This window comes from Struthio camelus, chromosome 16 (genome assembly GCF_040807025.1).
Source record: "Struthio camelus isolate bStrCam1 chromosome 16, bStrCam1.hap1, whole genome shotgun sequence".
In the NCBI taxonomy this organism is placed as follows: Eukaryota; Metazoa; Chordata; class Aves; order Struthioniformes; family Struthionidae; genus Struthio; species Struthio camelus.
This window is the reverse complement of record NC_090957.1, coordinates 16,383,128-16,408,194: the sequence shown is the minus strand read 5'-3', so window position 1 is coordinate 16,408,194 and position 25,067 is coordinate 16,383,128. Positions and strand designations below refer to the sequence as shown.

At 54.2% G+C, this 25,067-nt stretch overlaps 4 protein-coding genes and 2 non-coding genes across 11 annotated transcripts in view; 5 read left to right on the top strand and 1 right to left on the bottom strand.

The window, feature by feature from the left end:
* Positions 1 to 31: 31 nt before the first annotated feature.
* POLDIP2 (DNA polymerase delta interacting protein 2) lies at positions 32 to 8,567 on the top strand. 2 transcript variants are annotated; one of them, XM_068909492.1, is made up of 11 exons: positions 32 to 101; positions 1,571 to 1,652; positions 2,347 to 2,444; positions 3,360 to 3,456; positions 3,956 to 4,031; positions 4,173 to 4,280; positions 4,506 to 4,642; positions 5,693 to 5,719; positions 5,905 to 6,030; positions 6,440 to 6,519; positions 8,106 to 8,567. In XM_068909492.1, the coding sequence occupies exons 1-11, from the start codon at positions 79 to 81 to the stop codon at positions 8,218 to 8,220; spliced, it is 969 nt and encodes a 322-aa protein (XP_068765593.1). In that variant the 5' UTR covers positions 32 to 78; the 3' UTR covers positions 8,221 to 8,567. The 2 variants fall into 2 exon arrangements, with proteins under 2 accessions (XP_068765593.1, XP_068765592.1); XM_068909491.1 differs by having other exon boundaries at positions 79 to 242.
* A 1,800-nt stretch (positions 8,568 to 10,367) lies between these two features.
* TSR1 (TSR1 ribosome maturation factor) lies at positions 10,368 to 17,055 on the top strand. 2 transcript variants are annotated; one of them, XM_068909385.1, is made up of 15 exons: positions 10,368 to 10,516; positions 10,589 to 10,692; positions 11,390 to 11,606; positions 11,686 to 11,820; positions 12,200 to 12,627; positions 12,990 to 13,149; positions 13,495 to 13,658; positions 13,964 to 14,172; positions 14,539 to 14,701; positions 14,952 to 15,062; positions 15,247 to 15,379; positions 15,816 to 15,932; positions 16,195 to 16,335; positions 16,461 to 16,535; positions 16,654 to 17,055. In XM_068909385.1, the coding sequence occupies exons 1-15, from the start codon at positions 10,411 to 10,413 to the stop codon at positions 16,830 to 16,832; spliced, it is 2,442 nt and encodes an 813-aa protein (XP_068765486.1). In that variant the 5' UTR covers positions 10,368 to 10,410; the 3' UTR covers positions 16,833 to 17,055. The 2 variants fall into 2 exon arrangements, with proteins under 2 accessions (XP_068765486.1, XP_068765487.1); XM_068909386.1 differs by having other exon boundaries at positions 10,387 to 10,516; positions 12,200 to 12,546.
* On the top strand, positions 14,242 to 14,334 carry LOC138061348 (small nucleolar RNA SNORD91 family). The gene has a single exon (XR_011134985.1). It is a non-coding gene; the product is annotated as a small nucleolar RNA SNORD91 family (small nucleolar RNA).
* On the top strand, positions 15,442 to 15,534 carry LOC138061347 (small nucleolar RNA SNORD91 family). Its single transcript, XR_011134984.1, has one exon. It is a non-coding gene; the product is annotated as a small nucleolar RNA SNORD91 family (small nucleolar RNA).
* Positions 17,056 to 17,393: 338 nt separating the features above from the next.
* SRR (serine racemase) lies at positions 17,394 to 19,980 on the bottom strand. 4 transcript variants are annotated; one of them, XM_068909390.1, is made up of 8 exons: positions 19,854 to 19,918; positions 19,719 to 19,782; positions 19,287 to 19,422; positions 18,873 to 18,976; positions 18,679 to 18,798; positions 18,513 to 18,587; positions 18,019 to 18,228; positions 17,394 to 17,729 (listed from the first exon to the last, which is right to left on the bottom strand). In XM_068909390.1, exons 5-8 carry the CDS (start codon positions 18,748 to 18,750, stop codon positions 17,532 to 17,534), a joined length of 555 nt encoding a protein of 184 aa, XP_068765491.1. In that variant the 5' UTR covers positions 18,751 to 18,798; positions 18,873 to 18,976; positions 19,287 to 19,422; positions 19,719 to 19,782; positions 19,854 to 19,918; the 3' UTR covers positions 17,394 to 17,531. The 4 variants fall into 4 exon arrangements, with proteins under 4 accessions (XP_068765491.1, XP_068765490.1, XP_068765489.1 ...); XM_068909389.1 differs by having other exon boundaries at positions 19,719 to 19,980; XM_068909388.1 differs by having other exon boundaries at positions 17,686 to 18,228; positions 19,854 to 19,960.
* Positions 19,981 to 20,006: 26 nt separating this feature from the next.
* The window catches only part of SMG6 (SMG6 nonsense mediated mRNA decay factor), a 119,036-nt gene continuing 113,975 nt past the window's right edge, over positions 20,007 to 25,067 (top strand). Inside the window, exons 1-2 of the mRNA XM_068909384.1 lie at positions 20,007 to 20,137; positions 21,206 to 22,976. Coding sequence (XP_068765485.1) covers positions 20,041 to 20,137; positions 21,206 to 22,976 — 1,868 coding nt within the window. The 5' untranslated portion in view covers positions 20,007 to 20,040. The remainder of the gene's footprint in view (positions 20,138 to 21,205; positions 22,977 to 25,067) is intronic.

Genomic DNA, 25,067 nt, shown 5'->3' with positions numbered 1-25,067 from the left:
CCGGGAAGCAGGCGGCGGGGGTGGGGGCGCGCGCGCGGTGCATTGTGGGCTGTCGGCGGGGTGGGCCCGGCCGGCGGGATGTCGGGCTGCGCGGCGCGGCGGTACGTGGCGGCGGCGCTGAGCCGGTGCCGGGCCCGCGGGCTGCCGCTCTGGGAGCCCCCCCCGGCCCGCGGGCCGCGGGCCCTCGGCGCGGGGGGCGCCGCGGCCGTCCAGCTCCTGCCGCGGCGGCACCTCTCGTCGCGGTGAGGCCTGTGGGGGCGGCGGGGGGGTGTGGCGCTGCTGGGCTGTTTGGGGCGGGGTGGGGGGCACTTAGGGGGCGACGGGGGAAAGGTGTGTGGGGCTGTCAGGGGTGTTTGGGGTGGGGTGGGGGGCACTTAGGGGGCGACAGGGGGAAAGGTGTGTGGGGCTGTCAGGGGTGTTTGGGTGGGGTGGGGGGCACTTAGGGGGCGACAGGGGAAGGGTGTGTGGGGCTGTCAGGGATGTTTGGGGTGGGGTGGGGGGCACTTAGGGGGCGACAGGGGAAGGGTGTGTGGGGCTGTCAGGGGTGTGTGGGGTGGGGTGGGGGGCACTTAGGGGGCGACGGTGGAAAGGTGTGTGGGGCTGTCAGGGGTGTTTGGGTGGGGTGGGGGGCACTTAGGGGGCGACAGGGGAAGGGTGTGTGGGGCTGTCAGGGATGTTTGGGGTGGGGTGGGGGGCACTTAGGGGGCGACAGGGGAAGGGTGTGTGGGGCTGTCAGGGGTGTGTGGGGTGGGGTGGGGGGCACTTAGGGGGCGACGGTGGAAAGGTGTGTGGGGCTGTCAGGGATGTTTGGGGTGGGGTGGGGGGCACTTAGGGGGCGACGGGGGAAGGGTGTGTGGGGCTGTCAGGGATGTTTGGGGTGGGGTGGGGGGCACTTAGGGGGCGACGGGGGAAGGGTATGTGGGGTGGGGGGCACTTAGGGGGCAATGGTGGAAGGGTGTGTGGGGGGCTGTCAGGTATGTGGGGTGGGGGGCACTTATGGAGCAACGGTGGAAGGGTGTGTGGGGGGCTGTCGGGTATGTGGGGTAGGGGGCACTTATGGGGCAACGGGGGAAGGGTGTGTGTGGGGCTGTCAGGGGTGTTTGGGGCAGGGTGGGGGGCACTTACGGGGCGATGAGGGAAGGGTGTGTTTGGGGCAGGGTTATTTGGGACAGGGTGGGGGGCAGGGGGCTGTCAAGGACAACTTGGGGTAGGCAGACTGGGGGGGCTGTTGAGGGACTGAGATAGGTATGTGGGAAAGGGGAGATTGGGGGGAAGGGGTAGCTGGGCAGGGGGTGTAGGGGGATGTTGAGGGCAACTGGGGTAGGGGGGATTGGCAAAGGGGTCATTGGGGGTGTGTGGAGGGCCCGGAAGCGGGTGGCTGGGCAGCCTCATGGGTGCAGGCTGGGGCTGTCATGGGGCTGAGGGAGGTACAGGGTGGGGGCTGTACCCAGCCAGCAGCGGGGACTCAGGGTGCTTTGTGCCACGCGCAGCTCTCCTGGCCCCAGGGGACAGGCTCAGCATCAGCTGGGCAGCTGCGTGCACACCCAGCAAACCCACTCTCTCCTCCTAGAAACCGTCCGGAGGGCAAAGTGCTGGAGACAGTGGGGGTGTTTGAAGCACCAAAGCAACACGGCAAATATGAGACAGGCCAGGTAAGCAGTCTTGGGGAGCAGAGCTGACCCTGCAGGCTTTTTCCACAGAGGTTGAATAGCTGCGTGATTTATCTGCGAGAAGGCTGCTGCATAGTAGCAGAAGTCCAGGAGTTTCACAGTTCAACGTTCCTTGTCTCTGCTGTGTCTGCAGTTTGTCAGTCATCTGACAGTAGGAAATTGATAAGAATCTGCAACATGACACAACTGTTCATACAATGGTATTTGCTCTGCTGATTTTATTTAAGCATAGTTTCCCTTTGGCAGCAAAGGAGTCAATTGCTGAATTTGGGAAATGAAGGTAAACTTGTAATTTCTATGCTCATGACTCGTATATCTGTTTCTCCCTTTCTGGGTGGTCTCTACTATCCTGGTCTCCTTTTCTGCACTTCTGATGTCCAATATGTTATAACTGGTTTAGTCAATCACTTTAATGGGATAGAGATGACGTGAATTTGTTCTTCCATCCCAAGCTGCTTATGTTCCGGCTTTGTCTCTGCTCAATGGCTATACAATGGTGATTCTCCCTTTATCCCTTTCGTACGTGTCCAGGCTCCATGTAAACATTGCTAGTTCTACCTCTATAAAATTCTTTTTAGATATTGTCAGAAAAGAGCTTTTGGTTCCATGTTTTCTATTGTATCTAAGTCGACGGAAGCTTGCTATGTATTAAAGTGCAATTATTTGTTCTTTTCAGCTGTTTCTTCACAGTGTGTTTGGCTATCGAGGAATAGTCCTGTTTCCCTGGCAAGCCAGGCTTTACGATCGAGATGTTGCTTCTCCTGTCACAGAAAAGTGAGGTTTTGTTCTTGTTTGTATGCAGCATACTACTGTATTTACGTTTCTTTGCGAGTTTCTTGGTTAGGGAAAACAAGTCTTTTTAAGAAAGACAATGGTACAAGTCTGTTTTACACGAACATCAGTTGGAAGAGAGGTACTCAAACGAGCGATTGCATGAATATTAATTTTCTTTTAATCAAGAGACAGGATGGAAGCATGAAGAAAGAGTGTGTGTGTCTAGAAAATGAAAACCAAGCCTCCCCACATTTTTTTTTTTTTCAGTAAAACAAAACTTTGTGCTGTCCTGAGGTAGGACTAGGCTCCTGTGTTAAAATTGCAAGCTGCTTCCTGTATAGATTGCCAGTGAGTTGCATTTGTCAGCTGCCTCCCCATTTTCAACCTGCTAGGCTAAGTTTATCCATCTGATGGATTGAGTCCCTGTTTGTTTACTTCCTTCACTTCTCTCATCCGTTCCTCTCTCTAGCCCTTGTTGGAGGTATGCCAGGCGAGTGTATGTTTGGACTTGGAAAAGACTGAGCAGTGAGCAGATAGAGAATGAGCGAGCAGTGAAAACAGCTATGCCAGATAGGATACTGGGCTGACCAGGGGAGATCTTCCAAGTCATCTGAAAACAGAGCTGTTGTGCCAGTGACAGACACCGTTGACTGTCGTCCTCCCAGTTCATTTATCATTGTGCGGGTGGATGGCATGAACGTAATTTGGATGGTAATTGAATGATTGCAGACTCTGAAATGTACTTTAGAAGTTACTGTTTGTAAGCAGGCTTCGTCCTTGTAAGAACACTTTGCTACCGTGTGGAAATGAACTCTCTCCCATCCTGCGTACTAACTCAGGCAATGCGGGTGAGATTGTGCTAGTGCGTGGGTTAGTGGAGCTGCTCTGAGCTCAGTGCTCTGCTTTTCTGTTTAGGAGTGAGAATGCGGCAGGCCATGGTTCCAAAGAAGTCAAAGGCAAAACACACACTTACTATCAGGTGTTAATAGATGCCCGTGATTGTCCGCATATAGTAAGTAACCAGTGATCTTTTTACTGAAACTCGAAGATATTCTCCTCTGTGAATTCTCTAGATGTACAGTTATTGGAATAAAAAGGCTGACAGAGTGCTGCTAAGATGACTAACAAGAGTTCTTATCCTGGGAACGTTTGGAACTTGTAGGGCCAAGTCATTCTTCAAGTCATAATTTCCTTGAGAAGGATGGTCTGGAGTGTCATATCACTGTTTTCTGAGCCGTATTTCTCCTCTCCAACCTCAGTTTCTCCTCCTGTTGGCATTCATATTCTGTTGCGCATATAGGTCATTATGAAGGTGGGTGACCAAAAACCCTCTTCACTTAATGTTTGAGTGGAGAATTAGTCTAGAGAAATTAAAAAAATAAATGTTCTGATGTGAATTGGTTAAGTAAAATAAAAGTTACACACTTAGGAGAGACCTGTAAATTAAAACCTGTCTAGAAACTGGCCCACAGCATTCCATACTGAAAGATATAAACCTCCCTTTTTCTCAGTCCCAGAGATCACAGACAGAAGCAGTTACGTTCCTGGCAAATCACGATGATAGCAGAGCCCTCTATGCCATACCAGGTGAGTAAAATGTACCCGGTAGCGCGTTTGGAGCTTTGTGGAGATGTGGATTGTCATGGTGCGAGGTTGGAAGAGTCGTAAATCTCTTCTGACCTACCCTTCACTAGAGAAGTCTAATGGCTTTTGGGGTTTCTTTTTCAGGTTTAGACTATGTAAGCCATGAAGACATCCTTCCCTACAGCTCTACTGATCAAGTGCCCATCCAGCATGAGCTCTTTGAGAGGTTTCTCATGTACGACCAAACAAAAGGTAACTTCAGAAGGAAATCTTTGGAGCCAACTCCTTAAGGTGTTCTAAGACAAGTATCCAGAACTCATCATCTTAGATACAGTGTAAAATTGTGGTCTGGTTTGGGTTTTGTTACAGTAATGCCTCCTTTAAATAATTTTTGTAACTATGTGAAAACTCTGAGGGAAGGACGCTTGATTACAGTGTGCCTCTCCTGCTAAGCAGACATCTTTCACCTCTCTGCAGTTCCACCTTTTGTAGCAAGGGATACACTGTGTGCATGGCAGGAGAAGAACCATCCCTGGTTAGAGCTCTCTGATGTGCACCGAGAAACCACAGAGAACATCCGAGTCACAGTCATCCCTTTCTATATGGGCATGAGGGTAGGTCTGTGTTGCACGTTGCTGTGTTAGTTTTGTGACTGGTTTATCTTGCATGTTTTTTTAAGGCCAGTGTACTGACTGAAGTTACTTTGTGCTCTCACTGGAGAAATGACCTCTTATCATAATTGTGATTTCATTGTCATTATTTCCAGCAGCGGTATGAACTTGAAACCCTTTTCTCATATGCTTTTGAAGAACAGCTCCTGCAACTTGGTTTTTGCTTGATACTTGTAGGATGAGAAATACCCCGGGCTGTTCTGCAGAACAGTGTTAGCGAGGTATTCATGAAGATTTAGGAAAGCCTGTATATTGATCCTTGAGTGCCTGAGTCAGAGGTGGGCACGTATGTAAGGTGGCACCAAGGCCGTCTGCCCTGTAATGACAGACATGTCCGTTAACCTGTCCAGCAGTGAGGTGGTGGGTGCCGAGCCCTGTTTCCTGGCTCTAATGCAGATTAGAGGGTTTGGCTCAAGCCTTCTGGGTTTAGCTGGTGCTACGCGCTCTCTAAAGCTTAACAGTGTGATGTTCAGCATCCAAAATAATAAGACCTGGTGTTGGCCAACAGTTTTCTGAGCGGGAGGGCTAGGAATTACGCTGGCAGTTTGATTTCCAAATCTAGTCGAGTATGGCTGCCTGGGAGCCTGGGCTGTTGCAGGTGGAAGTTCTGATGTGGAATTGCAGCTTCCATGGAGCCCAACTGATATTTGTTCTTACCTGGTCAGACAAAGAGATGCCTGAAGGCAAGGGTTCAGGTGTCAGACCTGTATAAAGTGTGTAATTAACCTGGGGATCCATTTTTGGTCAACCCTCCATAATCACAAGATCCTTGAAATTCTCCCACCTCATGATTACATGTCTAGAGCAGAGCCAGTGCCAGGCGGTAACTGATTGACTGCTTTGGAGAGCAGCTGTCTTTGTGCTCACGTGAGTTGTCTGCATCAATCTGGCATGGAGCATGAGCCGCTGTGCTTGTCCTGTGCCGACAGCTGAAGAGGTTTTGGTGCTGAGCTTTGATGGACAGCTGCTAAAGTCTTTTGTTTCTTTTGACAGGAAGCCCAGAATTCCCACGTCTACTGGGTAAGTGCGTTTTGTTTCACAAAGCAGCTAAAGGGAAGGAGTTTATTCGCTGTGGCATCGCTGCTGTGTGATAAGCTCTGAGGGAGGGTAGCCCTTGCCTGGCAACTGTTTCCCAGTCTCAGTTGTGGGTTATTAGCAATCTGCAGTTGATTACAGTTCTTGATAACAGTCTTTCTTCTGTCCAGTGGCGCTACTGTATTCGCTTGGAGAACCTTGACAGCGAAGTGGTACAACTACGAGAACGGCACTGGAGGATATTTAGCTTGTCCGGCACCTTGGAAACTGTCAGAGGTCGTGGGGTTGTAGGAAGGGTAGGTATTGTGTAATATCATATGTTTCTTTTGGGAAATGGAGCCTTTTGCTTGGGCTGATTTAGCAGTCAATTTCTTAATGGGCATTTTTAGATGGAATAGAAAATGAGCTATGAAAAAAAAAAATCACATGAGCTTTTCATCTGTTGTTGATACTTGTGAGCTGAAACCTCACATTGAGTATTAGAGAACGGTCCTAAATGACTGACAAAGGGAAAACTGCAATTCTCATGCTAATCACTGGGTGAGTTGTTTGTCATCTAGTTTGTAGTGATGCTAAGTACCATTCTGAAGCCTGTGGATCTCTGTTTTTGTGGTTGTTTTTGTGTACATTTTCTGTTGATGGATGGCTATGGAGAAATCTTAAGATCCGCTGCTGATGCAGGGTTGTCTCTTCTTGTCTTCTCAGGAGCCAGTTTTATCCAAAGAACAGCCAGCATTTCAGTACAGTAGTCACGTCTCCCTGCAGGCATCCAGTGGTCACATGTGGTAAGGAGCATTTATTACTGCAGTAGTGTTTAGATATAGGACCCTACAGTGCTGATCTGGGACGTGCAGAGTTTGCAGTCTGGAATTAAGACTCAAAGGTGGGTAGAAGTGGACTGGACAGGACATACTTGATAGTTAAAATGAGTGTTTGTATGAAGCTACTCTATAGCAATAGTCCCAGGTAGTAATAAGAACATCTGCTGATTCCCTGCACTGGGAGAGGCTACAGGCTAATTTATCCACTTTTCTCTGGTCTGTGCTAGACTGGACTTGAAAAGAGCTGGAGCAGTTCTCCATCATCAGCTGATGTACTTGGTTTCTGTCCCTCTCAGTCCTTGGCGCAAGAGGCATGTCTTCATGCGGTCTTCCCCTAGGACAGCAGGGATGCGTGCACAAGTATTCCCTGCGCTTTCACAAGGCTTTTCTATCCCTGAGTGAAGCTGTGCAGTTCTGTATCCAAGGAGTTGGCCTGTAGGATTATTCCCAATTTAGGTCAGATAAGGCCTTCAGTCTGACTGACATTAAGGTCTCCTCTTCTGTTGGTGTGGGATGGAAAATGCTCAGGTTGAGCTGTTCTTTTCCTGTGCCTTGGGGCTGAAGCAAATTCCCTTCCCTTCAAGTGGGTTGGCACACTGAGTGTCATCTCTGTGGGGACAAGAAGTGCGCAGCCACCTCTTGCCTTTTGTATGACAGGTCTTTCTGGCTTGCGCTTTTTGAGTCAATCTATTTTAGAAGTTGAGCTGCCTTGGAAATGCGTGAGAGCAGCTCTTTGCCTGTAAGATATACCTTTGCTAGCATTGTTTGCCATGCTATGTATTTACAATTGCCTGAATGCATGCCCTGGGGAATTAAAACAGCTTGTTTAGTGTTTTTAGCTCTCTGCATGCATCCTGAAGAGAAGGAGACAAAAGTTCTGAAGTTCAGAAGCTGTGCTCAGCTTGGCTTATTGTGTCCTTATTTATGTCCTCTGCATTATGAGAACCTATTACTGTATCTCCACGGTGCTCTTGCCCATGTCACGTTCTGCAGTTCACAGTGGTCTGTATTTCATGGCAGTGAGAGTTCTTCTGGGGACGTGGCAAATGCTTTTTCTGCATAAGGACGAATAGATTTGGTTCTTCAGTGCCCTTTCTGAAATTCAAAGCAGAAGCTGCTCCAAGTTATGTCTGTGATGGGATTTCATGATTGTCCCAGGCTTCTTAACCAGTGGAGCTTCTGCCAAGAAATAAGAAGCTGAATTTACTTGTAATCAGTTTGTAAAAATAGCTCAGAGGTTCTGTCTCCTTTGGGGTGAGTTTTAGGTAAATATTGCTGCAGATGCTCGGGGTGCAATATGCCTCCTGGGGGATCCAAACATGACATCTCTATTCAGGAAATGTACATGAGAGATGTGTTGTAAACTGCCCAGGAGTATTGTAATAATTGAGTCACCTTGGCAGAGAGGTGTGCTTGCTGCCAAACCAGCCTTGCAAATGCAGCCCCAGAGTCCCTTCGCAGGAAACGGAGAAGTTCATTTCTTACCTTTTAGCTGACGATTCCTAGATGTTTGCCCTGGCCTCAGTGTAATCTCTGCCTTTATCTTGCAGGGGTACTTTTCGATTTGAAAGGCCTGATGGCTCCCACTTTGATGTCCGAATCCCACCCTTTTCTCTGGAAAGCAACAAAGATGAGAAGACCCCCCCCTCTGGCCTTCACTGGTAGAGCAGAGATCCACAGAGAACTGTGTGTGTTGTAGACCTTTGCCTCCCCATCACACCGCAGCCAGGAACACGGAGCTTTTAAACATTTTAAACCATTTTTGTTTTAACCGTTGTCTAACGGGGAGGTTGTTTTGAACTTTAATACTGGCTCTCTCAGGCTGCTTGTAAACATAAGCTCTGTTACAGTTAACCCTTCCCTTTGTGGCACCTGCTGAGGTTGGAGCTGGGGAGTTAGATCTGTGCTGCTGCAGAAGATTGGCCCACTCAGCAGGCCTGGACCCCTTCCGATGTGTTGTGACTTCTCTGCAATATGAGGTTTCTCTAATAAACTGGCCCTTCCAGTTGCAACCTGTCGTCTTTTGTAAACCAAGGCCTGGGTTTTGCATCAAGCCTGCCCCAGCCTGTTGCTCCCCCCTCACCTCTGTGCAAAGCAGAGTCAGCCCAAACTTTTCACTGCTTCAGCAGTAGGGAGCAGAAGAGTGAGCTGTTCTGCTTCCTAGTGAGGCGCAGCCTTCCTGCAATGCAGCTGCTTTCTGGGATGTAGCCAGCGTGTGGCAGAGCAGCCTGAAAGCCGTGCTCCCTCTGCGCAGCTCTGAATGGCACTGCTCGTCTGGACTATGCTGGAGGGATGCAAAGCTCATTTTGTTGGAGAAGGGAGTGCAGAGGTGGAGAGGCCGTTTGGCAGGTGGTGCCGAGCAGGCCGCTGTGCGTGGGGCACAGGCCAGCTCGTTGTGGTAGTACAGGGCACGTGGACAGAAGCCCTCCCCTGCTGCAAGGACTTGCCTAGCATGAGAAGTGTGCATCTTAACTGCTAGCGGTTACTTCCCTGCATGAGACGTGATAGCATCTCCTTGGTTGGTAGTTTCTGCTTCAACAGGAAGGGCTTGTTTTAACCTGAAACGCTGAAGCCACAATGAGGTGGTGCTTGGCTTTCTACTCCTGCTTTCTGAGGTCAGCAGGTCTTAACTTTTGTATACTGTGCAGAGGACCCTGCAGAGCCAAGCAGGCACAGGTCAGTGAAATTCCCATATGCTTGTGATATATAGATTTGTGGGAATTTTACTTTTAGATATGAGAGGCCCAGCCTACAGTGCAAATTGAGCACATTAACTATTTTGCAAGCCAGAGCTGTGCTTGCCACTGCTCCGAGGATTGCTGAGATCCCCCGAAGGCTAGCAGAGAGACGTGGACCTCTGTGGTGGGACCCTTTTGGCTGACTGTGGGCTTCCAAGGCCAGATTGTCTGGGCGACTCGCAGGGGGCAGAGGTAGATGGCTTTGTGATGTGAAGGCTGGGCAAAAAAAGTTTCAAACAAATATTGCTTCTCTCCCTGGTTTGGCTTAAATGACAAGGGATAAATAACTAATGGGACTTTTTGTTATCATTATTATTCCTGATGGGAAAGTATCCCAGTTGTCTCCTCTTCCCGAGTCCTCCCCTCTGAGCTGCCTTTTTGCCCTTGGATCCGCACGGCAGTGCTGCGGGCATCTCAGCTGACGGAAACACGGCCTTCAGAGATGAGAATGGGAGATTTGCACGCTGTCTTGCAGCCAACTGATACACATGTAGAGAGAGAGAACTGCTGCTGCTTAGACGTGTTTAGTTGTCAGCAGTCCCTTAATTTCCTCCTGTCAGGTAGGACATGCTATCTTCATTGCTCTTAAGAGTTAAAAGGCTAATGCAGTCGGCTTGCCTGCAGGGACAGGAAAGGATGGGTGTAAAGAACAGCTCAGCTGGCAGCTGGTTTCCTAGGAGGGATAAGGGAGGACGATACCGGGCGCTGCTTTTCCCTCCCCGTCGCGGCTCGCTCCGGAACGGAGGCGCAGCTGCCCTGCCTTTCCCTTGGGTCGCTGACTTCGGCGTGACGAGCAACGGTGACGCTGCGGTAAACGTTCAACCGCGTTGCTCGCCCGCCTTCTGGGGTGCGGCGTTCCTAACGCTTCCAGCAACCGGCAGAGAAAAGCTGCTGGGGGACAGCGCTAGGCGGAGGGGCCGCCGGCTGCGGGCTCTGGTGTCCCAGCGCCCCGCTGGGCCGGCGGCGGCGGGAGGCCTCGGCGCCGCCCCTCCTCTCGCAGCCGCCATGTCGGGGCTGTGCTCGGCGCTGCGCGCTCCCGGCATGCCCCGCGCCGCCGCCTCCTCCGCCGGGCGGAAGTGACGTGGCCGGAAGCCGGGCGCGGCGGCGAGGAGGCGGCATGGCGGCGGCGGCGGCGGGCGCGCATCGGCCCGGGCCGCTGAAGCAGCAGAACAAGGCGCACAAGGGCGGGAAGCGTCGCGGGGCCGCGCAGCGCCGCGCCGCAGGTGAGGCGGGTCCCGCCCGCGCCCCCCCCCGTCGCCGCCGTCGCCCCCTCCCTCACCGCTCTCTCCCCGCAGGCCGAGTCGCCGCCAAGGCCCTGCCCCGCCGGCGGCGCCGCGACCTCGGCAGGGTGGATCGGCGGCACCAGGCGCTGCAGCTCCGCCGGCAGCGCAAGGAGGCGGTGAGGGGCTGGGAGGCCTTGGAGGGGTTCGGGAGGGGCCGGTTCGGGTGCTGGGGGGAGGGGAAAGGGGCCCCGGGGACGGTTCGGATACGAGATGGGGGGGGAACGGGCTCCGGGCCGGTTCGGGTGCGGGAGGGGAGAGGCATGGAGAATGGGACCTGGGTTGGTTTGGGGCGGGGGAGGGGGAAGGTACCTGAGCCGGTTTGGGTGTTGGGGGGGGGGGAAGGGGCCCCGGGTCGGTTCGGTTCGGGTATGGGGCGGGGGGATGCAGAATGGGACCTGGGTTGGTTTGGGGAGGGGGAAGGCACCTGAGCAGATTTGGGTGTTTGGGGCAGGGGGAAGGTGGGGAATGGGAGTTAGGCTGGTTTGGTGTTTGGGGCAGGAGGGTGGTGGGTTGGGGCACAGGGAAGAGGGGGAATGGAGAACGGGCACTGGGATGGTTTGGCTCGGGGGTGGGGAAACGGGAATTAGACTGATTCAGAGCAGCATTGGGGGTGGAACAGGGCCTGGGCTTTCTGAGATCTGTCTGGGCGATGAGGAACTGGGCCTAGGAGCGGAGCAGGTACCTGGGTTGGCTCATTTGGGGGTGGGGGTGGCATTACCAGGCCAAACTAGTTTGAGTTGAGGTGGGGGAAATTGCGGCATGATCTGGGGAGGAGGGTAGGAGCTGCGGTTCACAGTCTCCCTGTGCCCGTAGGTGTTGGCAGAGAAGCGGAGCCTGGGCAGCAGGGACGGACCCCCGCACCTCGTGGTCGTGGTGCCGCTGCACAGCGGGGCCTCAGCGCACGACACCCTCCACTTGCTGCAGAGCCAGGACTCGACCGTTGTGCGCATTGATGATGGGAGACCCGGTGGCTTCGCGCTCCTCTGTCCCCGGCTCAAGCAGCGCTGGCGCTTCGTGGCAGCGCAGCCAGGTGAGGAAACGCTGCTGGTGGGGTGGGTTTCCGCTCCCTAGCCCCAGCAGCCCCGGTAACGGAGATGTTCTGCGTGCAGGGGATGTTCATGCTGTCCTAGACCTAGCGAAAGTCGCAGACTCCCTCCTGTTCCTCTTGGATCCTGTGGATGGCTGGGACAGCACAGGGGAGCACTGTCTCTCCTGCCTCTTTGCACAGGGGCTCCCCAGTTATGGTGAGTGAATGAGAAACGTGCGGACTTCTAGTGGGGTGCGGGTTAAGGAAGTGCTTGACGGGGACCTACTGTTGCAGTAATTAAAAATTCCATGTGTTAGCAGGTGATCACAGGTCTCTGACCACTCTGTTTCTAAGCGAGTATCAATTGGCCAAGTGCTGTTGCCCTGCTGCTGTGTTCTGCATTCTCACAATGGGTTTCTGTGATGATTGTGTGTTCTTTTGAATGGGTGAAACTGCCTTTGTAACTTATGGTGTGAATCTGTTGCTTGGTTCGTTTGAATGCAGAAATCTGAGTTTGTCTTGTTAACGCTTGGTGAAAGTGGTATGAGAAGGTTTATGTTCTGATCATGAGCTCTGTTCTGTGTGCTGTTTGGTAGCTCTTGCTGTCCTGGGGGGCACCGACTTGCCACCAAAGAAACGGATAGATGCTAAGAAGAAACTCGCCAAAGCCATTGAGAAACGCTTTCCAGAGGCCAAGCTCTTCCCCCTGAACACAGAGCAGGAGTGCTCGCTGCTGCTGCGGCACCTCGGTGCCCAGAAGCAGCGGCATCTTGCTTTTCGGGACAGACGGGCTCACCTGCTTGCCTATGCTGCCGAGTTTGTGCCCAGTCAGGAGAGCGACTTGGTGGGGACCTTGAAGGTGTCCGGCTTTGTGCGGGGACAGACCCTCAGTGTGAACAGCCTGGTGCATATTGTGGGACATGGAGACTTCCAGATGAGCCAGGTGGATGCCCCCCCAGACCCCCTTTCTTTGAACCCCCGAGTGGTTAAAGGACAGAAGAGGAGTCAGGGCATGGATATACAGGTGTGCTGGTGGTCGGCGTTTGCCTTGCCCGTTATAACCCGATGTTTCTAAACTTTCATCAAGAAAGTGTGATTGGGTGTATGTGGCCAAGGGTGGGGGGAAAAGGGGGTTGCATTGAGGGGGAAGGTGGGCTTGTGTTCTGCCAGTGAGCCGAGACTTCCTTGGATACAGCATGTAATGAACATTGTGATGTTATGACATAATGGACGTTATGCTGAGGGGAGTTTGTGTTTCTTATTTGTCAGGGTGGGGATAGTTTTGGTAGCGAAGGTTGTGGGAGGAGCTAGTCCTTCACTTCAGACTGATCCCTAGCTTGAATTAGGTGTGTTTGCAACTGGGGGTTCTGTTCTTTTGCCCTTCAGGATGACTCTGTAAATGGTGCTGATGAGATGGAGGAGGATGTTAAGGTCCTGATGAAGGCAGATGCTACCAAGCAGGAGCCTTTGCAGTCAGAAGTGGTCCCTGATCCTATGGAAGGGGAGCAGACATGGCCTACTGAAGAAGAACTGCAAGAAGCAGAGGGTGAGCAGTAACAGTGTTTCTGTACCTTTTCTGTGTCCCTGTTAAGAGCGTTGTGAGAATCCCTGTGTCACTGGGATGGCTGAGGGGGCTGTGAAGAAATGCACTGATCAGGAGCTCTGGCCTTCCTCATGATTTCCCTTCCTACTCCCATCACCTGACCACTAGGCCGCATGGTTTCCCTCGAGGTTAACAGGGTTACATGTTGCTGCCTTTCCTGGGCCCTGACAAATTCTGTCCTGGGAAATGGCGATTATTGTCTAGAGCTGCTCTTGGCCCTCCTAGTGTAACTGCTGCGGAGGGGAAGGAGGGCTGTTCCTGCGTTAATTGTTGGTGGGAATCCCACAGCCTCTCTGAAGGCAGGCCGGAAGGTGGTGAAGGTCCCCAAAGGCACATCCAAATACCAGGCTGCCTGGATTGTGGATGATGGAGAAGAGGACAGTGAAGAAGAGGAGGAGGAGGAGGAGGAAGATGATGACATTGATGATATGATGGAAGAGGCAGCTTCCCAGGTACCTTCAAGAGCTGATACTTCAGGTGATCTCTAGGCCACTGCTGTTATGTCCTAGGACAGTCCTGTCCTTTCAGCTTTTGCCATGCAAGAGCACAAAACAAAGTCAAGATCTGCCTGGTTTTCAGAGTTCATTCTCAATCATTTGTATCGTGTTGCTGCTTTGGCCTGTTAGATAACAAAATGAGTGACTGCATAGTGGCTTGGGCCATGTTTCGCACTGTGTAAATATGCAAACAGTTTGCAGTGCTGCATAGACATCAGCAGTGTGTGTGCTTACGGGCTCTGTGTTGTCCTGTGCGTCAGGAGGGGGAAGGCAGTGAGGAGGAAGAGGAGCTTGTGGAGGAGGAGGAGTGTGAGACCATGACTGTGTCCGAGTGTGTGCGGGATGACCACTATGACGAGAAAGTGGAGGAGGACGAGGAACAGATGCTGGAGAGATACAAGCAGGAGCGAATGGATGAAATGTTTCCAGATGAGGTGGACACGCCACGTGACGTGCCTGCCAGAGTCAGGTAAGAAACTGTCTCCTTTCCTGGGAGTGGAGCTGGAAGGGGGCCTTCTGTCGAGTTTGGTGAAATAGGGCAGGAAGCCTGTGATGTCTTAGCCATAATGTCTGAACCTGGCTGAAGGACTCTTCTGGAGACACGCTCTTAGGCTCTGAGGCTTCCAGGGGAGGCACTGCTGGGGGGGGAGCGGGTGGCCTGGGCAGCGTGCAGCTCCCTGGGGAAGGGGGAGCTAGGTCTTGGCCTGAGAGGGCTAAAATTTGCTTTGTTCCCTTTGCTTCCTCTGAGGACGTGAGACCTTGAGGAGAGTGGAAGAGGCTGGCAGGACATCTAGATTTGTGAAGTAGTTTATCTTTTCCGTTGTGTATCCTTTAGGTTCCAGAAGTATAGAGGGCTCAAGAGCTTCAGGACTTCTCCATGGGACCCCAAAGAGAATCTCCCGAAGGACTATGCCAGGATTTTCCAGTTCCAGGACTTCTCCCGAACCAGAAAGCACATCTTCAGGCAGCTAGAGAAAGAGGAGACTGAAGGGGCTTCGGTAGTTCCCTTTTCTCCTGCTGGCCAGTCGCATTTCTCCCTCTTCCCCTACTGTGTTGCCCTCCTTCCAGAAGGAAAGACTTGGCGAGGAAGTGGCTGCATGGTTGGTCATTCAGCCAGCTGGTGCTTAACCTGAAGCCGCGAGCCCAGATAATGTTTGTTTCCTGGATTCCCTCTCTAACCCAGACACGTATTACTCCTGACACCTTTTCTATTGAGAGAGATGTTCATAACTGATCCTCTCTTGGCAGGTTGGTTGGTATGTTACGCTTCATGTCTGCAATGTGCCTGTCTCAGTGATAGAGAGCTTCAAAGATGGGAGGCCGCTAGTCCTGTTTTCACTGCTTCCTCATGAACAAAAGGTGAGTGGGTATGGCCATGCTGGTATCTCGTAGGTGTGTAGTTCACAGGACCTGGTGGGCAAAGTTTCTGGGAAGCCAATGTCGAGGGCGTTTGTCCTTGCTGTGATTTCCATTGCTTTCTGCTCTGCCCACCATTGTTTGCCAGCCCTGCTGTTGGCCCCTCACAGTGCTGCCTCTCCTGCAGATGTCAGTGTTGAATTTCCTGGTGCGGCGGCATCCAAGCAACAGCGAGCCAGTAAAGGCAAAGGAGGAGCTGATCTTTCACTGCGGGTTCAGGCGCTTCCGAGCTTCCCCCCTCTTTTCTCAGCACACGTCAGGTTTGTGAGGGGCCTGCGGGGAGGGAATGGGTGAGCTGGGAAGTGGGGCTGGGGTTTCTATGGCAGGAAGCCTGTGATGTCTTAGCCTTAATGTCTGAACCTGGCTGAAGGACTCTTCTGAAGACACACCCTCAGGCTCTGAGGCTTCCAGGGGAGGCACTAGGCAGCAGGGGAATAGGAGGACGTGTGGCTCTGCGGCCGTGGTCCAGGCAGGGCGGTGGCAGGCCCCACGCAATGAGCTGGCAGCTCTGAGGATCACCATGGTCCCCAGATACTCTGCCCCTGCTTGGGAGTGGTGCTTGTGACTTGTTTCCCTGCTGAGCGAAGCCTGCCTGCCAGGGTGAGTGGGAGCCAGGGAAGGATGGGGTTGATGGGATTTCCTAGAGCTCTGGTGACTGCTTTTGGACTAAACTTGATTATTGCTGTTCTGTCGTAGCTGATAAACACAAGCTGGAGCGTTTCCTGCGCCCAGATGCTGCTCTAGTGGTGACTGTTTATGCTCCTATCACTTTCCCTCCTGCCTCAGTGCTACTTTTTAAACAGAGAAGTAATGGTAAGTTGGTAAATGCTGAGGAGGTGGTGTCTGGGAAACAAACGTTAGCAGGGTTTTCTTGTACCTGGCTTACAAGTGCACGTATCCAGCTGTGCGTCCTTCATACTTTACACTGTTTGAGAAGACTAAGTCGATTATTGCTGTCCCTGCTGGGCGGGTTGCCCTGGCCTACGAACATTCGGGGAAGGGCATCGTGGTGAGGGAGGCGATGGAGGCATGTTCTGTGGCGCTGCCCGGGTGCATTAATGACTCTGCCTTGCAGGAATGCATGATCTCGTTGCCACGGGTTCTCTGCTTGCTGTGGACCCAGACAGAATTGTCATCAAGCGGCTGGTGCTCAGTGGCCATCCTTTCAAGATCTTTACCAAGACAGCTGTAGTGCGATACATGTTCTTTAACAGAGGTACAGCTCTTCTCCGTGTGGTGGGAAGAGGGGATGTGGAGGCAGAACTCTTGCTGCTTGTGGGAGGGGTTGAGCTTGCATAGGAAAGTCTATTTCTTACCTGCCTTTTGCGTTTTGGTCTCCAGAGGATGTGATGTGGTTCAAGCCAGTGGAGTTGAGAACGAAGTGGGGTCGTAGGGGACATATCAAGGAGCCATTAGGTAGGTTTGGTTTTTGCCCCTGCGATGCTGGGCTGGATGTGATGCCTCTCTGTGCATACCTGGCCTGCCCTTCCTAGGCAGGAGAGACAGTTGATGGCCTCTTCTGCTCTGTGCCTAGGGACCCATGGTCACATGAAGTGTCACTTTGATGGACAGCTAAAATCCCAGGACACAGTGCTGCTGAACCTCTACAAGCGTGTTTTTCCTAAATGGACTTATGACCCCCATGTTCCGGAGCCTGTACCATGGGTGAGGGATGAGACCGTGCCCCTGGCAGACGAGGTGGAGATGGAATAAGTCTGGAGGCCCAGCATGGCTAACGCAGTTAGTGCCTTAGCTCCCTGGATGCTGCTCTCAGCCGGTACACAGTGAGGACAACGCTGATCTGTCTTGGACTCGTTAGTGCTGGGGTCTGTATGGGGGCGGCTTTCCCACCAGCTGCTGCTCAGGTACCAGCTACAGCTATTTATTTTGATGGAAAATATTTTCAAAAACATGGAAGTCCCTCTGTCTTGGTGGTGTCTGGCTGTGGAGGGAGGCTGCATTCCCCCAACCATCTTGTGAACCCCTGACCCACTAGGGCTGCTGCCTTTCGCTCTCGCCCTGCCATAGCAGTGGACCAAGCTTGCTGGCAAAGGGATTTTGTTGTATCAAGGATAGCCCCAGCACTGAACTTTGTTGGTTTCTGAGGCCGAGAAAGCAATGTGAAGTAGCAGCTGGGAAGACTGCATGCAGCTCGCTCAAGGCCTGTCCCAGAGTGGGTGGCTGGGAAGGGAAGAGCAGGCGGTGCTTTGCTTCCAGGTGTTGTGTACCCCCCCCCCCCACAGTAGTGATTTTGGAAGAAAGTGACTCTGTGCTGTAGAGACCAACACCAGCTTCCCTTTTCCCTCCCCCAAAACACAAACGTTTGAGGCTGTTCATCTGGTTTAATAGCGCACAAACCAGGCTGTACAAATTCAGCGTTGGGTTCCTGCCACTTGTGACCCTGCTCTGTTCTCACTCCGCTTTCCCAGGGAGGTCTGTGAGCCAGGTCAAGGAGCTCAGGTCCACATTTCCCCCGCACAGCACGATGCAAACATTCTGTATGTCCTGGGAGACTGCCCGGAACTGCGCCGAGAGCACGGCCGCAACTCCCACACCTGCTGTTGGCTCAATGAGCAGCTTCATCCTTTCCCACACCAGCCGCGTTGCTTGCTGTCGGGACAGAGCAGCAGCGGTCATTCCTGTAGCGTGTACATACTGCTCTAGGGCTGGGGAGGGCACTGCATGTGCAGACTCTCTGTGGCACTTTGGGGAGGGAGAGGAGAGCTGTTGCCAGTGCTTTCCAGCTGGAGACAGCATGGGTGTCGCATGGTTGCTGTGGTGTGCAGGGGCTTGTGCTGCCCTCGGGGGGAGCGTAGGGGTGAGAATGCATGGACAGAGCATGGATGGAGGCAGTTGCCTCCTGGCGGCTATGGTGTAAGAGTAGCCACAGAGTACTTGCCTTGATTTCTTGTTCGGAGACTGTCAGGACATCATCAACTAAATCCCTAATGATGGGCCATGTGTTTGCTCCGATGCTGGTCTTAACCGCGTCTGCGATGGTATCTGGGGGGTGCAGGTTGGGGGTGAGCTCCCCTCTCAGCTTGGACTGATAACAGTCATCTGCATTGCAAGGTTCAGCAGCAAACACTTTCACATCTGGTCTCAAAGCCTGCAGAGAGCACAAGGAGCCGCTTGGTTTAAACGAGTGCGTGCCTGTCTGCGTTTGCTGTATTCAGCGTGGGGTGAGTGCGCTTGCAGTGCAGCCTTAACGGGGGCTGCAGCAGGGCCGAGAGCAGGCTGCCAGGCGTGCCGTGCAGAACGCAGGCAGCCCGGACACTTCCACAGCTCGGGATTTTCTGTCTCTAAAGAGACAACTTGCTGCTTGCTTGGGAACCCAACCCTTCCCGCAGGGAGATGCAGTTGCTTCTTCCTAGATGTGCTGCTGTTGCCTACCTTGACAGCAACTGCTATTCCAGCAATCATTCCTCCGCCCCCGATGGGAACCACCAGGGCGTTTACCTCAGGCACCTGTAGAGAAAGCGTGAGTGTTTTTGGCACCACAGGTACACCCTTACGCTGCTGCCCTGGGGCCAGCTCTGAGGTGTGCGGTTTCCCTCACCTGCTCCAGCACCTCCAGGGCGATGGTGCCTTGCCCCGCGATCACTGCTGGCTCCTGGTTGGGGTGCACCATGACTCCTCCCGTCTCCTCGACCACGCGAGCTGCTGTCTTGGCTCTGGACTAAGGGAAAGCCCAGACAGTTGTGACAGCCTGGCTGTGACATGCGTCCCTGGCTGGTCATCTCTGTGCCTTACCTCATCGCTGGGCTCACACGGCACCAGCGTGGCACCGTAAGCATGGATGGCGGCTTTCTTACAGTGTGGTGCTGTCCGGGGCACCACGATGTAGGCAGGAATCCCTGTGTGATGAAGGAGCCAGGCTGTGAGAGGGGACAACACTCAACATCCCACGTTGAAAATGCCCCAGGCAGCCAGTTGGCACTGCAGAAGCGATATATCGTGCAGCCTGGGCCAGGAGAGGGAGAGCTCTGCAGTGCCACCCCCTAACCCGTCCTGCGGTCTGTGGAAGCAGCTCAGCTCAAGGCTGGGCAGAGCTGGGAGCCGGGAGTTGCCCCAGCTCTGTGTTCACACCTCGCCCCTTGCCTGCTCCCTGCTCGCCCTGTCTGGGATGGGGTGAAGCGCCCGGCGCCAGCACTCCCTTGGCGTTACCTTCCGCCTGGGCGGCGCAGGCCAGCGCCTGGCCGTGGTTCCCGCTGCTGTGCGTCACCACGGCCCGCGGCAGCTCCGCTCCGGCGCGCTGGGCTTCTTCGACCAGGCTCCTGACCGCGTTGAGGGCACCGCGGATCTGGAAGGAGAGCGCGGCCCCCTCAGTGCCCCCTCTGGGGGCTGAGGGGGCCTGGCTGCTCCCCGGCGGGGCAGAGCTGCCCAGGAACGGGGGGGGGGGGGGGGGGGGCTCCGCTCTCCTGCAGCCTCTGCCCTACCGCTTGGCCGAGGGGCTCGGGGGGGGGGGCGGCAGGGCGAGCTGTCCCGAAGAGGGGCGGGTGCCCGCTCCGGAGTGGGGGGGGGGGGGTCGGGGGTCGGATTTTTCTTGGAGCGAGGAGGAGCCCGAGCCCGGCCCCGGTGCGCCGGGCGGGGTCCCACCTTGAAGGAGCCGGTCTTCTGGAAGAGCTCGCACTTAAAGAAGAGCCTGCGGCCGGCCAGGCGGCTCAGGCCGCCGCTGGCCATCACCGGCGTGCGGCGCACCCGGCCGCGCAGCCTGGCCGCGGCGGCCTGCACGTCGGCCAGCGCCGCGCAGCGAGCGGAGCACATGGGGCGCCCGCGGCCGGTGCTCGGCGCTGCGCGCTGCCTGCCCCCTCCTCAGCGAGGGGGGCGCGCATGCGCGCGGCGACGTTTGGCCCCGCGCGGCCGCCGTCGGCCCCGCCCTCCCTCCCCGCTACCGCCGAGGGGCGGGAGCGCAGGGAAGATGGCGGAGGGGCTGGAGCGCGTCCGCGTCTCGGCCGCCGAGCTGAGGGACATGGTGGCGGCGCAGGCCCGCGCCGCGGCGGGCGGCGGCGGCCGAGGTGAGGCGGCGGCGGGGCCGGCGGGCGCGGGGCGGGAGCCACCACCGCCTGGGCCTTCCCCCTTGCTCTCCTCTCCCCTCCCCTTCCCTCCCCGCCCCTCAGCGGCACCTGCCCGGGGGCCGGGCCCGGGCGGGCAGCGGCGGGGCCCGGAGCGGGGCCCCCGCGCGGGGCTGGCGTCGCCCCGGCCACGGTTGTCGCTGCGTTCGGAGCGCCCAGAGGCGAACGCGGCGCTCGGAGGCAGCTGGGGCTGCGGGCGGCTCGTCCCGCCTCTGCCCCGCGGTGCGGTCGCTCCCGGCCCCGCTGCCGCTGCCTCTGCCTCGTCCGGGGCCCGCTCCGTCGTCGCGGTGGTTTTCGGTTGGCTCCGAGCAGAAATTCGGGGGTTTAAACCGTCGCTGGCGGAAGAGAAAAGTTGAGCCGAGGCAGCGTGTAGCAGCCTGGCTCCGTTCAGGCGTTTCGTGCAGTGCTTTGTCATTCGAGCGGCGTTCTTCAAAGTGTTTTTGTTTTAAAGCTCTCATGGAGGTGCACAGAGGGAGAGGAAAAACGTATTTTTTTTTCCTCTCGCAGCTCAGTAATACGTCCTTGGTTTGAAAGGATTTGTTCACGCAACAGGGAGGCTATTGGGGAAGATAGCGTTGGCATACGGAAAGGCTCTTGCGCTAGCAACAGGCTGACAGGGAGCTGCTGCCGAAACCAGGAAACCAGCAGCGTTAAAACTTCTAATCTGGCGCTCCTATACGAGCGTTGAGCTCTTGTATCTTGCTTTATCAGTTCCCTTCTTAGCCTACACGTTCTTTGAGGCACAGCCTGTTGTTTGATGTATCTTGTAAGCGAATCAGGCCAAGGATTTGGTCAGCTTTGTCACACTTTCTCATTTCTTACTCTTCTTCTGTGATTTCCTGTAATATTCTGACAAAGAATTTCAGTTTTATCTTCTTGGACTTGTCATAAGGGTATTAAGCTCTTTGCCTTTGGTTAATGTTTTTCATTGGCTATTTGTCTCTGTCTTTTCCTTCCTGGGCTGGCTGGCTTATGCTGGGAATAACCCTCATCTCTCTATTTTTTTCTCAGACAACATGAAAGAAGTGAAGGAGCCAAGACATCGCAAAGACAACAGGCGCCCAGACCTGGAGATTTACAAGCCTGGCCTTTCCCGACTGAGGAGCAAACTCGCGCTGCCAAAGCACGAGGCCTCAGAGAAGGAGAGGAGCAGAGCTGAGGAAGGCAAGGAGGAGAGTTCCAGTGACAAAGATCCTTCGGCAGGAGGGGCTCCAGTCATGGAGGATTTCAGCAAAGGTGACAGCCACAAGCAGAACGGCCCTTTGCAAGGAAATGAAGGGACAGAGAATAAAGGTGGTCTTCCGGGTCAGGACAACGTGTCTAAACAGCCTGCTCCGGATGAGTGGTGTTCCAAGACCACCCGGAGAACCAAGAAGCCGGACCAGCAGATATATCAGCCTGGGAAACGCCTGCATTCAGTTGCCAAAGAACCAGCTCTCCGGTCAACTAATGAGGAAGTCATCACTAAGATGGAGCAGCTGAAAGTTGAGGGAGATGAAGAGACTGAGAAAGGTACTGGAAAAGACAACAATAGGAAAAACAAATCAAGCAAAGAAGATAGAGAGGGGAGCCTGACAAGGGAAGGAGTGAAAACTGTAAAGGGAGAAAAAGGAAGACGGACAGACCGAAGCGACAGGATCAGGAAAACAAGCAATGAGCTGTTGCAGGGGAAGCTGAGCTCTACGAAACGGTACTCCCGTTCTGACAAGCGACGGAGCCGATACCGCACCTGCAGCACAAGCTCAGCTGGAAGCAACAACAGCGTAGATGGAGCCACGCTTGTGGATGGGGTGGAGAGGCGGCAGGAGCGTGCCAGAGAAAGGATACGTCCTAGGAAACAGCTCTCCACATCCTCCACTGACTCCTTGGATGATGACAGAACTGATGAGGCAGAAGCATATGTCTCCAGCAGGAATTTGGAAAAGAAAAAGCATTCAGAGCAGAATCGAGCTTCTAGAAGCGAGAGTGAGTGGAGCAGCAATGGCAGGGAAGTCAAGGGACCCTTTCGAGTCACCTTCGACAACAGGACTGTGAGCAGAGATATCAGCCTGTCAGAAACAGATAAAAAAAAGCCCCTGAAGGCATTTGTTAGTTCTAATGACTCAGAGACTTTGGAAGTGAGGGGCCAGAGCAGAGAGCCTCAAGGGAGGGGCCGTGGGATTCTGTTCCTGCCTGCCAACACAGACCTCTCGGTCAGCACCGCCGGCTCCCCTGAACCCAGTCACCCAGGGCCCAGGCTCCTGCTCGGCGGTGCTGGGAGTAAAGGGCCCCGGAGCAGGGGCCGAGGCGGAACTGTTCGCAGGTTGTGGGACCCCAACAACCCGGACCAAAAGCCCGCCTTGAAGAGCCAGACTGCTCAGCTTCACTTCCTTGACACAGATGATGAAGTGAGCCCCACCTCCTGGGGGGAAGCCCGCCAGGCCCAGACATCCTTCTATAAGTTCCAAAACTCTGACAACCCCTATTATTACCCTCGTGCCACCGGCCAAGGCCCGCAGTATCCTTATGGTGGATATTCCCTTCAGTATCCTGTGGGCCCAAGTAATGGTGTGTACCCGGGAGCCTATTACCCTGGCTATCCCAGCCAGGCAGGGCAATATATCTGCAGCCCGCTCCCCCCGACTCCTCTGAGTCCTGAGATGGAGCAGCAGATGCGGAACATGCAGCAGCAGGAGCTCAGCAAACTCCTCCGCGAGGCTGGGAACCAGGAGCAGCAGCTCAGCAATCTGCTTTCCAGAGATCGCATCAGCCCAGAGGGGCTGGAGAAGATGGCCCAGCTGAGGTTTGTGGCTAAGGGGTGTGTGACTGAGTCATTTCCAGGCTGAATTTCTGCAGGAGTTTATCCAGAGCATAAAGTTTCCTTGGAGATCTGACAGACCAGGGGTGTTGTGTCGCAGAGACTGGTGGGGCGGTGGCTGCCTAGCTTTTGATGTCCTGTGGCTGTGCTTGTCATGTGCCGAAGGTGGGTGGGTATTGGAAGGAAACTCTGGGCGAAGATCTCATTCGCCTGGGCTGGGAGCTGAACCGTGGCTTCTTGTGGTTGTGAAATCCCTTGCTTATGTAGCAGGGACACCGGGGAGCAGGACGTGCGCCCGCTGCTGTTCTTGGGTGGTTCTTGCTCTTGCTGGAGCTGGTCTCTCTAGCTCCAGTGCTCTCATGTGCTTTCGGTATGTGCTGGCAGACTTCTACTTTCTTCCCTGTCCTTGGTTATCTGCTCTCTCATTTGCATTGCGGGCTTCAGAGGCTGGGACTGCTGGCTTGTTCTTGCAAAGCATTGTGTGGGTTCTCGATGCTCTGTGGCAGTGTAACCGCGACAGCATTCTTAAAGCACCGGATAGTTTTGCTCTTGATGCTGTTCAGCTCTGACAGACATGGTCCAGTGGGAGTAGCCTGGTGATGCCAGCTAGCAAGAAGGAAGTGATGTTGGTGCTCTGGAAGGTAGTTAGCTGTAGCAACAGTTTCTACTTGGCCTCTTCTTTATTTACTTGTGACCTTCATGTCTCCAGGGCTTCTCTGGAGACTCATTTTCAGAGCTGAATGGCAGCAAATCTAGGAGATGAACTGATTTCAGGGCTTGCTTCATATTTGGTGGACTTGCAGTGAAAATCACAGGGTGGGGTGTAACTGGGCGTGAAGCAGCAGTGGAGGTTTCAGGTCATCCTCCAACGTCCCTCTATTTCAGTGTGTCTTCTGCTTGTACCTGACTGACGGGAGGCAGCCTTGGCCTTGCTCGCCTTCTCCGCGATCTGGGCCCTAGGGGCTGCCCAGATTTGGTGGACTTTCACCTCTCACATCCCTTTCGACAGGGGAGCAGTCACGCTATCTGCCTGCCTGTGGAGCTGTATTGTGAATCTTGGGTGCAGCTGCTGCTTATCAGGTGTCCATCTGCAGAAAAGTCTGTAAGTCACTTGATCAGCGTTTGTGCTGTCCAAGTGAGCACAGTGGGCTTGGAGGACTGCGTGTGGCAGGGCAGCAGAACAGTCTGTACTCTCTGCTTGTGCACAGGAACATGCCAGGATCCTTTTCTCTTATTCTGTCGGGCTCCTCTAGGCAGTGTGGTCTGACTTAGCTCAAGTCTTTACCATCTACACTGTTCTATTGTTACTGCTTCTCTGTAGCATTTAAAGCGTTAAAAGGGATTGCCTGCCAAAGCAGTAACAGCTGAGGTTCCCCCCCGCCGCATGAACTGTCCTGAGCGTTGGGCATCTGTTCCTAGCCTGCCTGGCTCAGGGGAGGAATTCTGCTCCAGTGTCTGGGCAGGCCTGTAGGAAACTGGTGGAGGGAGTGCGATTTCTGTTACTTTGAGCCTTTCATTCCTTCAGGTGTAACATTCTCAGCCCTCGTTCATCTTTGGAAAGTAGAAGAGTTTGCCTGTTGTTTCCAGAGGAAGCAGGTTCTCTGTTTCCGTTGTGTATTTTGGTTGGATAGAAGGGAGATGGGGATCGTTTTAGCGGGAGGACCTCTCCTGCCCTGTGGTTCTCTGTATGCTCGTTCCTGGCCCTTAGTAGCTAGATTTTGGGCTCAGGAGGAGCAGAGTCTGGGGCTGAAGCAGAAGCAAAAGAGGGCTGTTTTGGCAGTATGCTTTCCCTTTCTTAGTATTGGGAGACACCAGTGCCCTGATGTTTCCAGCAGCAGAGCAGGGTCTCCTTGCTCTTTGACAGACCCTAGTCCTTTCTGATGTGTACAGAAATGGAAGATGCTCCTTTCAGATTGGCTTCACTGGAGCAGGAAGGGTGTTTGGTTGCAAGAGCCTACATCTGCCTCTCTCTAGGACACGTGTGGAAGTATCAATTTGCCATAGAGTGCGAGTTGGCTGAACTGCTGACATCTCGTGCTTGCTGGATGAGAAGCAGCAGGTGGCTCAGCACGTGTT